We start from the raw sequence: 14,298 nt of genomic DNA, 5'->3' as shown, positions 1-14,298 counted from the left end.
GTAAATAATATCGCCTACGATATTTATCAAATCAAATCATTTATAAACGCCAACACCTGCAAACGTGTCTGCAATCAAGCTTTTTTTTTGCAAGTTACTCAATGATTCATTCGATTCTTACAAAACGTTTGAAAAATTTTTCAAATCGAATCATTTGATTAAAGTGATTCGAAAAAGACACCTGTTGAATGTTTTGATTCATTTTTTGTTTGTTTGTTATTGAATTTCTTTCGTTTGATTTGATTTTAGTAGTTTTTTTTCCCGGTTAAAAAACAAACACGATGGCACCGAAAAAAGCAATCGGTATTGATCTTGGTACTACATATTCATGTGTTGGTGTATTTCAACATGGAAAAGTAGAAATCATTGCCAATGAACAAGGAAATCGTACAACACCAAGTTATGTGGCATTTACCGATACTGAAAGATTGATTGGTGATGCGGCAAAAAATCAGGTTGCAATGAATCCAACCAATACTGTTTTCGATGCAAAACGTTTGATTGGTAGACGTTTTGATGATCAATCCGTACAATCGGATATGAAACATTGGCCATTTAAAGTGGTGAATGAAAAAGGAAAACCAAAAATTCAAGTTGAATATAAAGATGAAATGAAAAGATTTTTTCCGGAAGAAATATCTTCAATGGTATTGATAAAAATGAAAGAAGTGGCTGAAGCTTATCTTGGTACAACTGTAAATGATGCAGTCATAACGGTGCCAGCATATTTCAATGATTCACAACGTCAAGCAACTAAAGATGCTGGTACTATTGCCGGATTGAATGTATTAAGAATAATAAATGAACCAACAGCAGCTGCTATAGCATATGGATTGGATAAAAAGAAAACTGATAAACATGAAAGAAATGTGCTCATATTTGATCTTGGTGGTGGAACATTCGATGTATCCATTCTTGTCATTGATGGTGGTATATTTGAGGTATTTTTAATAAATAATTTTTTTTTTTGAATAATTAATTGATTTGAATTTTTCAGGTAAAATCAACTGCTGGTGATACACATTTAGGTGGTGAAGATTTCGATAGTCGTTTGGTTAATCATTTTGTGGAAGAATTTCGTAGAAAAAATCATAAAGATTTAACAACAAATAAACGTGCACTTCGACGTTTACGTACCGCTTGTGAACGTGCAAAACGTACATTATCATCATCAACACAAACAACGATTGAAATTGATTCATTATTTGATGGACAAGATTTCTATTCCAATATAACTCGTGCACGTTTTGAAGAACTTTGTCATGATTTATTTCGATCAACACTTGGACCAGTAGAAAAAGCATTGACTGATGCTAAATTGGATAAATATCAGATTGAAGAAATTGTTCTGGTTGGTGGTTCGACAAGAATACCAAAAATACAGAAATTATTATCAGAATTTTTCGGTGGTAAAGAATTGAATAAATCGATTAATCCAGATGAAGCGGTAGCATATGGAGCAGCAGTACAGGCAGCCATTCTGATTGGTGATAAATCGGATACAGTTAAAGATTTACTTTTGTTGGATGTAACACCATTATCTTTGGGCATTGAAACGGCCGGTGGTGTAATGTCCATATTGATCAAACGTAATACAACAATACCGGCTAAACAACAACAAACATTCACAACATATTCGGATAATCAATCCGGTGTTACCGTACAGGTATATGAAGGTGAACGTGCAATGACCAAAGATAATAATCTATTGGGACGATTCGATTTGAATGGTATACCACCGGCACCACGTGGTGTGCCACAGATTGAAGTTCAATTCGATATTGATGCCAATGGTATTCTACATGTATCGGCACAGGATAAAAGTACTGGTAAACGTAATAATATCACCATTACAAATGATAAAGGACGATTATCAAAACAAGAGATTGATAAAATGATTAAAGATGCTGAACGTTTCAAAGATGAAGATGAACAACAACGTGAACGTGTTATATCCAAAAATAAATTAGAATCATATGCTTATCATTTACGAAATATTATTGAAGATGATGAACAAATTCGTTCGAAAATTTCTCAATCAGATAGGGATAAAATTGTGGATAAAGTAAAAAATACAATCTCATGGATGGATGCAAATCAATTGGCAAGTAAAGAAGAATTTGAATATCGTTATAAAGAATTGGAAAATGTTTGTCGTCCGATCATGTCGAAATTGTATCGAACAAATGGTGGTAGTAGTAGTGGTGGTGGTGATGATGGACCAAAAATTGAAGAAGTTGATTGAGAGAGAAAAAATTTTGAACAAACAATAAAAATTAAAATAATGATAAAAGTGTTCTAATTCAATAAAATGATGACAATAATAAAATAATAATAATAAGTATATATAGTCGAATATATTAAACTGATGAATTGATTCTTGTATTGATTCGAGTTATAACATCATCCTCATCTTCATCGTTATCATCATCATCATTGCCCATCTCATAATCATGATCATCATAATAATAATTTCTACTATGACGTTTTGAATGCTTTCTATGCCTTTTTGATGAATGATGATGATGATGATGATGATGATTATGTAGCTTTTTGTTTTTTTTGCTTGACATTTTTTTCTTTGTTGAACGACTTTTTTTCATTTGTTTTTCATTCTTTTTTCTTGAATGATGATGAATATTTTCATTTTTATCACTATCACTACTATCATCATTTGAATTAACAACTTTAGCATTGATTGATAATAATTCTTCATCATCAGTAGTGTCCAAAAAACTGAAAATATTTTGAAATAAATTTAAATGTTTTTCAATATAAACGATTGATATAGAAAGACCCATTATACCGAATAATATCAATAATGATGGTAATGAAATTGGTGTCAATTTAAATGCTTGCTGTTCATTTTCGTTGTTGTTGTTGTTGTTGTTGTTGTTGGAATGAGATGATCTTTTTTTTCGATTTCGTTCATGTATTGCACCATCATCATCATCATCATAATTTCGTTTATTTTTAATCATCGATCCATGATGATCACCGCCAACATTTTCTTCGTCTTCTTCTGATTCTTCATTCGATCTATAATCATCACGAAAACGGCCATTATTTGTTTTTCGTTTACTATTCAACGATGATGATGATGATGATAATTGTTGATTTGATAAAAAATCTAGACAAAAATAACAGGTAAATGAATAGAATAAAAGCCAAAAATAAATGATAAACGAAAAATTCATTTTTTTTCGCTTATGTTATTGAAAATTGAAAACATGCAAAAAAATTCTTACCAATTTGACTACAAATAAACTTGATTGTTGATCGAATAAAATAAAATCACATCATAATTAGCCTGTTTTTTTGGTCACAATTTGAACGACCATTTCGACATACTGGCCAGCAAATTTTCGTAACGACCATTTCGACTCAAACAAATGTTTTCCTATTTCCTATTTTGCATTTGTTTTCGTTTTTTTCGTTTCAAATAAATGTGAAAAAAAATCTAAATTCCAAAATGAATAAAAATCAACCTTTAACATCAGTTAATCTGTCCGAAAAAGAATGGACTGTAAAAGAAAAGTTGGCCTTATTATCCGGTGTTAAAAAATATGGTCCAAAAATTCTGTATGTAGAAACAAAAAAAAAATTGTTTCGAATTTAATTATAATTTTTTGTTTTGTTTTTTTTTTCATTATAGCAAAAATCCAGAACTAGCAGTGAGGTTGCGTGATTTTGGAAAGGATCGTCCATATGATTGGTTCAATACAGAAAATTGTATTGAAATGTATGAAAAAACATTTAAAGAATTGCGAAGGTAAATTTTTTTTTCCTCTATTTCGATTTAATTTAATTATTTTTTTTTGTCACATTCCATCAATTAGTGATGATATCGACAAATGTATCGAAGAACTCGAACAAAAACGTTTGAAAGAATTGAGAATATCAATGGTAAATCTTTCTAAAAGGTTTCAGATAATTAGAAAACACAAAGAAATAATCAAGCAAAGAGAAATAGCCAAAACAAAAAATAATGAATCTTGTACGAATAAAACTGACGCTACAAATATTGATCCGATTGCTCCCGAATTCGAAAACAATAAGCTCACTACGACAATTGTTCCAGTTGTGTCTGAAATTCAAAATCGAAATGAAAAACCAATTGAAGTTGAATCGAAATTACAAATTGATAATGTTCTGGATATGGAACAAAATGAAAATCAATCATCATTATCTAACGTTGATGTTAATGTGGATGAAAAAATTGATTCCAATGATGATAAAAAGAATGATTCCGATCAAGAAAGAATCATAATGGAATCTGATGAGAAAGAAATAATCCAATCTGTTGATGTTGAAAATCTTGAATCTACTGATGATCAAAAAATGCTGTCCAATGAAGATGAAAAAATTGATTCGAATGAAGATGAAATGATAGAATCTGTTGAAGATGAAAATATAGAATCGATTAAAAGTCAACAAATTCAATCCGGTGATAAAGAAATCTTGCCAAATGAAGATGAAAAGATTCAATTTGTTGAAATTGAAAATCTTGAACCAGTTGACGAAATGGATGAACAGCAAATATCAAGCACAAATATTGAATCAAATGATGTCGAATTGGAAGCCATAAATACTGAAGCTAATGACGATGCTGATATCCAACATACAACAGATTCGCCAGTTGAAAAAGCCATGTTGGAAGATGATGATGATGATAACATTAAGTCAACGGAAACAATCATTGCTGAAAAAATCGAAAAAGTTTCTGATGTAGCAAAATTAAACGATGATATTACATCGCTAGTGGTGAGAAAAGAATCGATAACTTATTCAAATAGACATAAAAATGTAAAACTTGAACGAAATGTTCAACAATCATCGGAATCAACAAGAAGAATTACACGATCTATAAGTCGTTGTCGTCGATCGATTCAAATGGAAGACTTGGATTTAAAAACGGAAATTTCTCAAAATGTCTCAAAAACTGTAAACATTATAGATCAAAATAATTCATCCACTAGCAACGATAAATCAACAACGGTGATTGAAAAACAAATTAATCAACAGCCGGTAAAGTCACATGGTGATGATGATGATAATGATAACAAACAGCAGCAACCAAAAGAAATCTTAAAAGATTGGAAACTTGAAATTTCAAATGTCTCAGAATCTGTAAGCTTTGAGGATCAAAATATTTCATCCACTAGCTATGATAAACCAACAACGGTGATTGAAAAACAAACTAAACAACAGCCGTCAAAGTCACATGATGATAATGATAATAATAACAAACAGCAGCAACCAAAAGGAATTTCAAAAGAATCAAAGAAAGAAAAATCTCAATCCAAAGATGTCGAAGAATTTAATATTATCACTCGATCAGCTAGTAAAAAAATTGCTGAAAAAGCCAAATCACCATCAGTTGGGAGTATCATACAAACTAGATCAAATGATCAATCAAAATGTTTGACAATTGAACAAAAAACGAAAGAAAAATCACCGACAACAACAACAACAACCACAACAACATCGGTTTTGGTAACGAAAAAACTTGACATTATAATGGCCAAAAAATTGACAAGTATTGTAAAATCTATTGAAAAACATGATTATTTTGATTATATTCAACGATCACATTCATTATTGTCATCATTGGTTAAGGATGCAATTAAAAAACCAATCAATATGGAAAATATAATGAACCGTATCAATGATGGACAAATTGATTCGGAAATTCAATTGAAAAATGAAATACTGTCATTGGTTCTTAATTATCAAATCTTGCAAAATCCAAATGATTCGGTAAATATGAAAAAATTCAATGGATTTTTATCCTATTTGGAAAATAAATTTACTAATAATAATAATAATACTACTACGATCACCAGTACCAGCAACAGCAACGGTAAAAAGAACAACAACAAAAACAGAACTAATAATGATGTCAAACATCAAACTTTTCGTACTAATCGTCGTAAATCAATTCAATAATGATTACATATTTTTTTCAATATATGATCTTTATCATCGACCACAACAGAACAAGAATCGATAGTTTCGATTCGAAATTTGTTTTTTTTTCACATTTCATTTCAAATTTCATACAAAAAAAGACCATTGCCATTTTGTTAATTATACACACATACACACATCGATATTTTCCATCAGACATTTTTTCTTTTTTTTTCGTCTTTATCTTCAAAAAGTTTGATTGAGAAAATGAATAAAAACTTAATATTTTGACGTTCAAATGCAATAGTCAATGTGTACAAGGATGATATGACGTCATGTTTTTTTTTTTTGGTTGATTGATGATGATGATGATGATGATGATGATTAAATGAATGGTGAAAAAAATGAATCTCTAATGGCAACACTTTTTATGCAATTTAATTGCAATTTCGAGAAAATGTTTCTGGTTTTCCTGCCGCAATTAAAGCATAATAATTTTTCTTTTGTTCTGTGATTTGAATTGTGTGCTCGAAATTATTGCTGCTGTGTCAGTTTTTTTTCTACTTCCAACCAAGAATAATTTGAGGGGTAAGAATACCAAAAAAAAAAAAAAAAAAATATGCCACAACTTGAAATACGAACCAATCTTCATTTATCACAAATTCCTGTGGATTTTAATGAAAAAACAACAAATTTATTGGCCGAAATTCAGAATAAACCATCATCGATGACATTGGTTTGTTTTTGCATTGTTTTTTTTTTTTTTTTTTTTTTTGAAACAAAATTTTTTTTCATTGTTTTTTGTTTTCATTCAAAGATATCTGTACTACCAAATCAATTGATAACATTTGGTGGAACCAATGAACCTTGTGCATTAGTATCACTGCAATCGATTGGTAATATATCAGCTGATGAAAATCGTGAATCATGTCGTAGAATTTTTGATCATTTACAAAATGAATTAAACATTTCCAGTAAACGTGTATTTATCAATTATATTGATCTAGCAGCTTGTAATGTTGCTTGGAATGGTCGAATTTATGAGGATATTTTTGCTGATAATAATCCATCAATGGATGAAAATGATGATAAACAAGTTGAACAACCTAATGATGATGATGGTGGTGATCAATCGGAATTGAAAACCGATGAACCAATGGTGGAAACTACGGCGGAATCCGAAGAAATGCCTAATGAAGAATAAACATTGTTGATTATTTAAATTAAATTAAATTGTGTTAATCTAATTATAATAGATTGTATTGTATTGGTTAATAAATTGAACAAATTTAGTTACATACAAAAGATTTGGACATTTCGACAAATTCTAATCGATCGATCATCAAAATAATGAATGAACAATGTACATTAAATTGTCGAACACGTTTCGGTTTTGCATTTGGTCATATATTCAATGATCTTTGTGCATCAATCTGGTTTTCATATGGTCTATTATTCTATAAACTCTGTTTCGGTCGTATTGGTTATTTATTCGTTGTATTTGGACAGGTAGTCGATGCATTCGCTACAGTTATACTTGGATTTGTATTAGATTTACGCTGTAAATATGTTAACATTCTATTCGATCGTGTTGGTGGCCCATATACTGGTTATTATATTATCGGTACAATATTATCATTCATTTCATTTCCATATGAAATATCTGAAATGAAATTCATTTTATATAATAATGATAATGAAAATCATCCTCTATTGTTTATATTAACATTTATTGCCATATTTGTGGCCCAAGTTGGTTGGACTATTGGACAATTAACACATCTTTCAATGATTAATGAATTATCGGCCAATTCATCGGATCGTATTTGGCTCACTTCATTACGGTAATATTTAGTTTATTATTTATCAATTATTCTTCATAATGAATTTCATAAATTAAATAGACAAGCAGCAAGTATATATAGTTCATTGGTAGTTTATATTCTATTCTGGTTTACATTGGCTAAAACGGATGAATCTCATCTTTCGATCAATGATATCAATGTTTTTGCTGTAAGTTTTTTTTATATTGAATATAATCATAATGAATGGATTTGTTTACATTTCTTTATTTCGAAATAGAATAATGCATTTCTGATCACAATATTTGGCCTAATACATTGTTGTGTATTCTTATTTACAATTCATGAGAATACATTAGCATCAAATTCATCAAAAATTAAAATGGATAAGAATTTAAATTCTGATGAACAAAATGATCGATCCAAATCGAATCGTCCAATGGATCATTATGGCAAATTGGATTGGTTTAAAGATTCAGTTTATTTTAAAATTGTAAAATTTTTTCTGTCTTTCGTATAGTCGTTTGCCAGATTTTAATTTTTTTTCCCCCACAACGGTATAGGGCTTCATTTATATGTGTTCAAGACTTTATATGAATCTTTCGATGGCCTATACACCACTCTATTTACAGCAGACACTATTCCTGGAAAAAGTGAGTGAAAAAATTGTGCTCAAACAAAAAAAAAATCGAAATAATTTTTTTCCCCCGTTTTTTCACCCACCCATCCACATGAAGACATCTATAGCATTTGTTCCATTATTGATCTATATCAGTGGTATGATCATGTCATTTTTTTCGAATTATATTGAAAATCGTTTCGGAAACAAGATTCATATGTGTCTAGGCATTTTATTGGCATTGTTTTCATCCATTTGGATCATATTTGGTTCATGTCAAGATAAATCATTCATTAATTGGCAAATCTATTTAATTGCCATACAGATAGGTGTTTCGATTACAATCATAAAAATTTCATCTATCAGTCTTGTAGCCGAAATGATTGGCTTCAATCAGGTGAATTAATTTTTTAATTTGAAAAATTTTTCATACACAAAAATTCTTTTTTTTTGTATATTAATTTAGAAAAGTACTTCATTTGTATATGGATCGGTTAGTTTTTTCGAAAAAGTTGCCGCAAGTTTTGTTATTGCCATTATTGAACAATTCAATCCGGATACAATAATTCAAAGTGATTCTATAAATAATAATAATGATGATGATGATCGAATGCAATCATCAATTCGATTTGATCATCGAAATAATATTTCCCATAACAATAACAATAATAATGGCATTATTTGTTATGATCAACAAAATGGTCGACCAGTAATCATTAATTTTTATTATCAATACATTATGTCCTATGTCAATATGGCTGTTGTAACGTTTATTCTAATCGGGCTAATAACCATTTCACGTATTGATCTTCGTAAATAAACAACAACAACAACAAAAATGAGGCTGTATCGACAATCAATCAAATCAATTCGGAAACAAAAATAAAAATGCGAATCAATTTCAGATCAAATGACATATATTCCATCTTGTGATTAATGTTGATGTCCTGAAATAATTTGAATTTCTATTCAACGATATATGAATATCATCATTATTGCAAAAAAAAAAAAAAAATATAAATAAATCAACTTGATGGCGACCAATAATTCAGATAAAACAACAGCTTGATGTGTGATGGTGATACATTACACACACATTCATTTTTAATCAATCAATGACAATCTCAATGTGAAACTAGAAAACCATCATATCAATGTTTCTTGTTGTTGCCATGTTGTTGTTGTTGTTGTCAATATTTCATTCGATTTCATCCGACACAAACGACACTATCATAATCGTTATCGAAATATGATGATATACGAATGTAATAATAATACCATACACAACAAATATCAACAAGTTTCAGGAAAATGAAAACTTTTACAGCAACGTAATGTGAAATTTTTTACATTCCACATATATACACAAACACAAATATATTATATATAGAATATATGAGTCTTGTGACATAAAAAAAAATTATCTTGTCACAAGAGAAGACCATTCTCTTCGACTCGTCCATTTTTTTTTCCTGTGTGTATACCAACGACAAATTTTTTTTATGTAACGCCGCCCAGCTTTTCATAGACAAAATTTTTTTATGATGATGATTGAAATCAAAAATCATATAAAAAGTTCGAGAAGCAATACGTAATATCATCAAATTCACCATCGAACCATTTTTGTACGACCAATCATTATCGACTAAATAATTTGGCTGAATTTGGATTTCCATCCTGACAATCTCGACAATCAACAACAACAACAATATGAAACAATTGAACGAACAAATTCGATTACAATGCAAAGATTGTAATTGTGGCTGTAATTGTAGTGCTGAAAAATGTAAATGCAGTGGATGTAAAGGATGTAAATAAAACATCCTGTTTTTTTTTTTTTGATTTTTGTATTTGATGATCAAAAAAATAAAAAAATAATTCCCTTTATTCCCTGATTAATAGAAAAAAATTTTAATCAATAAAAAAAAATGAATTGATAAAGTAAAAATAAAAAACTTTTTTGTTTTGTCCAATCAAACTTATCAAACTTTATCGTCGAAAATATCACATGAGAAATTGAATTTTTTTTTCTCTCGAATGTTCCCGATTGTTGATGTTGTTGTTGACCAATCAAAAGTTTTCATATTTTGATAATAAACAAAAAAAATGGGGGCAAAAAGCATTTTTTATCAAATTTGTTTATTTATATTGATTGATTTTCATTCGAATTTTCATATATAAAATGAGTGGTTAAAATTCGATGAAATCATTCTCATTCATCATAATAATCGAATCAACCGATACTACAAAAAAAATCGATCCACTACATCCATTTCGTTTCTTTTGAATATCAAACTAAGAAAAAATTTTTCAAAAATGCAAACATTGGCCGCTGCAAAGATGCGAATACAATGCAAAGATGGCAACAATTGTGGCTGCGATTGCTGCGCGAATGAATGTCATTGCGATTGCTGTAAAAATTGTAGCTGTCGATGCTGCAAAGATTGTAATTGTGGCTGTAATTGTCGATCCGAACAATGTAAGTGTCAATGCTGCAAAAAATGATAATCAAAATCATCATTGCTGTTGCGTAAAATTCGTACGATTCTTTGTAGTCGAATCCAATTTATTCATTCGATTCGTTTAATGTAGTAAAAAAAATGGAATAGTAATAATAAATGAATAAAATTCTTTTCAAAAAAAAAACAAAAAAACAAACAAACACACCCACACACATTTGTTTTGTTTCAAAATAAAAAAAAATTAATAAATATCAACTTCATTTAGTTGAATATTGAGAAATTTACGTCGAGCAAAACATGTCCACCATTTTGATGGTTGTACATTGCCACCATCATTGGATAATGGCCATACTAAATCGATTAATCTTGTTGAACATTCTTGTCTCATTTGCATCATATAACTGCGCATTTCATCAGCTTCAGCATTGTTCCGTGGTCGTGTATAGATATTGTTCAATGGAAATTTTGGATCACCTGGTATGGCAAATTTTTGTTGCGATAAATTCATTAAATCTTGCTGTGCTTGACGACGATTCGTTGATTTTGAAATCAATTTCAAACATTCAATTATAAAAAGAGTCAAATAGACTAGATTTCGATCTGATTCACACTATAGTTATTGGGGGAAAAAAACGAAAAAATTCAATCTATTTCAATAACGTATGCATATATGAAATGATGATAAATACCGTTATTTCAAAATTGGCAAAAAATACATTCGATTTGAAGAAATAAAAACTTTCATCAATAATATCCAAATCGGTGGGATCTTCACGACGAACTACAAAAAAAAGAATCGATAATCAATTAATCAATTTCCAAAATCAAAAAATTCACTTACGATGTTCACGATCCAATGATTTAATTGGACCATTATGTCTAGTACGAAATGTTAATTTTGACATATTGCCAATCATTTGTTTTGATTGACAACCAGAATGATAGATTGCAGGCATTCTTTGTTGTGTTTTTTTTTTTTTGTTTTTTACCGTTAACAAATTCTTCAAAACAAAATGACAATTGTTAACTATAATAAAAACTGTGTGGACAACGTTACCACATCACCACTATTATTTCAAACACATTTGATTGCATCAAAAAAAAAAATCAAACGAATGTCAATCAATCATCAAAATCAAAAATCTGTATACTCAAACAATTCTATCGTCAATGGTGATAATAATATCATTATCATCAACAAAATCACAATAAAACAGGAAAAGCATGTATATATAGTGAGTATATATCAACAATTGAGACACACACACACACACCCATAAAAAATTGTCAACGACGACAACGATGATGATGATTATTATCCATTATTTTTGTTGTTTCTGTTTTGATGAACTTTTAAATGTCGTTTAATTTATTCGTTCCATTCCATTGGAATCGAATCAAACAGTTAAAATGTATGGACAAAACAGCTTGTGTTTGTTGTTGTCTGTTTTTTCTGTTGTTGTTGTTGTCGAGTTAAATAATCAAGGTTTTTCTGTTTTTTTTTCTTCTCTTTTTTTTACAAATGAATGAATGAATGAATGATGATTGAGAAAACAAAATGTGTATATGAAAGAGTGAATATATGGAAAAAAAAGCCAGGTTTTTTTTTAATTTTGAGCAATCACAACACGACATGATGACTCATTTGAGAATATCTGCGGTAGTATTGACCGATTGTGGTCATCATGTTGATCTTTTTTGTTTCATTAAATATGGTTGTAATGATGGCAACATTGATTCGATATTGTAAATGATTGATTTTTTTTTCGGTTTTACATTGAAAAATCGTGAATTTATTCGAAAATTTTTTTTTTCATACGATGATGATGATGTGATACTTGCATTGTAAAAACTTGGCATGTTTATAGAATCATTTTTTTTCAAACATCGTCTGTATTTTTTTTTTTTTTTAATACAGCGTTGAATGATTGAAAAAGTTTGATAATTGAGTTTCTGACTGTATATACTGAATGAACATTATATTTTGGTGTCTTAGAAACGTAAGAAAATTTTGATTTTCTTGTACATGATCATTGTTGAATTATTCGGACAATTCAGATTCTGATCGATGTGATAATCAAACATTATTGGCTCTCTCTCTCTCTCTTTCTCTTTAATCGAATATAAAACAATCATGACACAAATAATGAAACATTTCTTGCTCAATAATCAATCATCGATACGAAAATTGATTTCATTATCGAATAAACCAACATCATTGTCATCGATTCGTACCGTGATTGCTACATCATTTACATCACAACGTGATGATGAAGTTTTCATGAGTCGTCTTTCGGGTGAACATAATGGAATTGTTGTATGTTGACAATTTCATCAATTAATTAATTATTACTTTTTTTTAGTTAAATTCATTAATAATTACAAATTTATTGTCATTTTCAGGTTCTATCGTTGAATCGACCAAAAGCGGCAAATTCATTGAGTAAATCATTGGTTCGAGCATTGAACAATAGTATCTATCAATTGGCAAAAGATGACGAGATTCGTGTATTGATCATTCGTTCAGTAGTACCTGGTGTATTTTGTGCCGGTGCCGATCTTAGAGAACGTGCTTCAATGCATATAAAAGAGGTTCCATTATTTGTTTCGAAATTACGTTCGATTTCAAGCGCTATAGCAGATTTTCCACATCCAACCATAGCCGCAATCGATGGTGCAGCATTAGGTGGTGGTCTCGAATATGCACTTGCAGCCGATCTTCGTGTTGCATCAATGAATGCCAAATTGGGTCTTGTTGAAACAAAATTGGCCATCATTCCTGGTGCTGGTAATATAAATTCTTTATGATTTTTAATTCAATTTCTTTCAATTAATGAATTTTATCGTTTATTATCACAATAATAATATAATATATAGGTGGTACACAACGATTACCACGTATGATTCCTGCACATATAGCCAAAGAATTAATATTTACTGGACGTATCATTGATGGTCAGCAAGCATTTCAATATGGAATGGTTAATTATGTTGTACCACAGAATCAAACACATGATGCTGCCTATCAACGTTCGGTATCATTGGCTGAAGAAATGTTACAAACAGGACCTATTGCATTGAAAGCAGCTAAAATGGCTATTAATCGTGGATCAGAAGTGGATATTAATACCGGACTAGCTATTGAAGGCGCTTGCTATCAACAATGTGTACAAACAAAAGATCGAATCGAAGGTTTACAAGCGTTCCAAGAGAAAAGGCCACCCAATTATCAAGGAGAATGAATCAATGAATTCCATTTATCCTGAATGAATGATGATTTTTCATTCATTTTTTTTCAATTTGAAAATTTTCTTTCTTTGTCTGTGTGTGTGTGTGTGTGTGATTTTAATTTTATCAAATCAAATGAGATGAAAACAATAAAAAAAAATAAAAACTGGAACACAATTCCAATACACTGATCTTTGCAATTTTCAAATTGACCTAATAAAAAATAATAATTTTTATCTGCAGATACTGTGTAAAAGTGTAGCCAAAGTTTATTACT

At 29.7% G+C, this 14,298-nt stretch overlaps 6 protein-coding genes across 8 annotated transcripts; 5 read left to right on the top strand and 1 right to left on the bottom strand.

The window, feature by feature from the left end:
• The first annotated feature begins 73 nt into the window (after window positions 1-73).
• LOC124497122 (heat shock-related 70 kDa protein 2) lies at window positions 74-2,356 on the top strand. The gene is made up of 2 exons (XM_047060734.2): window positions 74-941; window positions 998-2,356. Exons 1-2 carry the CDS (start codon window positions 282-284, stop codon window positions 2,243-2,245), a joined length of 1,908 nt encoding a protein of 635 aa, XP_046916690.2. The 5' UTR covers window positions 74-281; the 3' UTR covers window positions 2,246-2,356.
• Window positions 2,357-2,500: 144 nt separating this feature from the next.
• LOC124497256 (uncharacterized) lies at window positions 2,501-6,210 on the top strand. 2 transcript variants are annotated; one of them, XM_075735551.1, is made up of 5 exons: window positions 2,501-3,147; window positions 3,310-3,582; window positions 3,656-3,772; window positions 3,840-5,760; window positions 5,847-6,210. In XM_075735551.1, the coding sequence occupies exons 1-5, from the start codon at window positions 3,092-3,094 to the stop codon at window positions 5,865-5,867; spliced, it is 2,388 nt and encodes a 795-aa protein (XP_075591666.1). In that variant the 5' UTR covers window positions 2,501-3,091; the 3' UTR covers window positions 5,868-6,210. The 2 variants fall into 2 exon arrangements, with proteins under 2 accessions (XP_075591666.1, XP_075591665.1); XM_075735550.1 differs by having other exon boundaries at window positions 3,840-6,210.
• Window positions 6,211-6,244: 34 nt separating this feature from the next.
• On the top strand, window positions 6,245-7,215 carry LOC124497230 (macrophage migration inhibitory factor-like). The gene is made up of 2 exons (XM_047060860.2): window positions 6,245-6,646; window positions 6,728-7,215. The coding sequence occupies exons 1-2, from the start codon at window positions 6,530-6,532 to the stop codon at window positions 7,112-7,114; spliced, it is 504 nt and encodes a 167-aa protein (XP_046916816.2). The 5' UTR covers window positions 6,245-6,529; the 3' UTR covers window positions 7,115-7,215.
• An 11-nt stretch (window positions 7,216-7,226) lies between these two features.
• Window positions 7,227-10,309, top strand: LOC124497150 (major facilitator superfamily domain-containing protein 12). 2 transcript variants are annotated; one of them, XM_047060771.2, is made up of 6 exons: window positions 7,227-7,754; window positions 7,815-7,923; window positions 7,993-8,205; window positions 8,276-8,365; window positions 8,450-8,728; window positions 8,798-10,309. In XM_047060771.2, the coding sequence occupies exons 1-6, from the start codon at window positions 7,261-7,263 to the stop codon at window positions 9,149-9,151; spliced, it is 1,539 nt and encodes a 512-aa protein (XP_046916727.2). In that variant the 5' UTR covers window positions 7,227-7,260; the 3' UTR covers window positions 9,152-10,309. The 2 variants fall into 2 exon arrangements, with proteins under 2 accessions (XP_046916727.2, XP_075591667.1); XM_075735552.1 differs by having other exon boundaries at window positions 7,261-7,754; window positions 8,803-8,943.
• Window positions 10,310-10,896: 587 nt separating this feature from the next.
• LOC124497200 (actin-related protein 2/3 complex subunit 3) lies at window positions 10,897-11,760 on the bottom strand. Its single transcript, XM_047060826.2, has 3 exons — window positions 11,635-11,760; window positions 11,483-11,574; window positions 10,897-11,403 (listed from the first exon to the last, which is right to left on the bottom strand). The coding sequence occupies exons 1-3, from the start codon at window positions 11,747-11,749 to the stop codon at window positions 11,035-11,037; spliced, it is 576 nt and encodes a 191-aa protein (XP_046916782.2). The 5' UTR covers window positions 11,750-11,760; the 3' UTR covers window positions 10,897-11,034.
• Window positions 11,761-12,704: 944 nt separating this feature from the next.
• LOC124497189 (methylglutaconyl-CoA hydratase, mitochondrial) lies at window positions 12,705-14,212 on the top strand. The gene is made up of 3 exons (XM_047060817.2): window positions 12,705-13,110; window positions 13,197-13,581; window positions 13,671-14,212. The coding sequence occupies exons 1-3, from the start codon at window positions 12,928-12,930 to the stop codon at window positions 14,033-14,035; spliced, it is 933 nt and encodes a 310-aa protein (XP_046916773.1). The 5' UTR covers window positions 12,705-12,927; the 3' UTR covers window positions 14,036-14,212.
• The last annotated feature ends 86 nt before the right edge of the window (window positions 14,213-14,298 follow it).

This window comes from Dermatophagoides farinae, chromosome 2, assembly GCF_024713945.1.
Source record: "Dermatophagoides farinae isolate YC_2012a chromosome 2, ASM2471394v1, whole genome shotgun sequence".
Lineage (NCBI taxonomy): Eukaryota > Metazoa > Arthropoda > Arachnida > Sarcoptiformes > Pyroglyphidae > Dermatophagoides > Dermatophagoides farinae.
The sequence above is the reverse complement of the archived record's forward strand: the minus strand, read 5'-3'. Positions and strand labels throughout refer to the sequence as shown.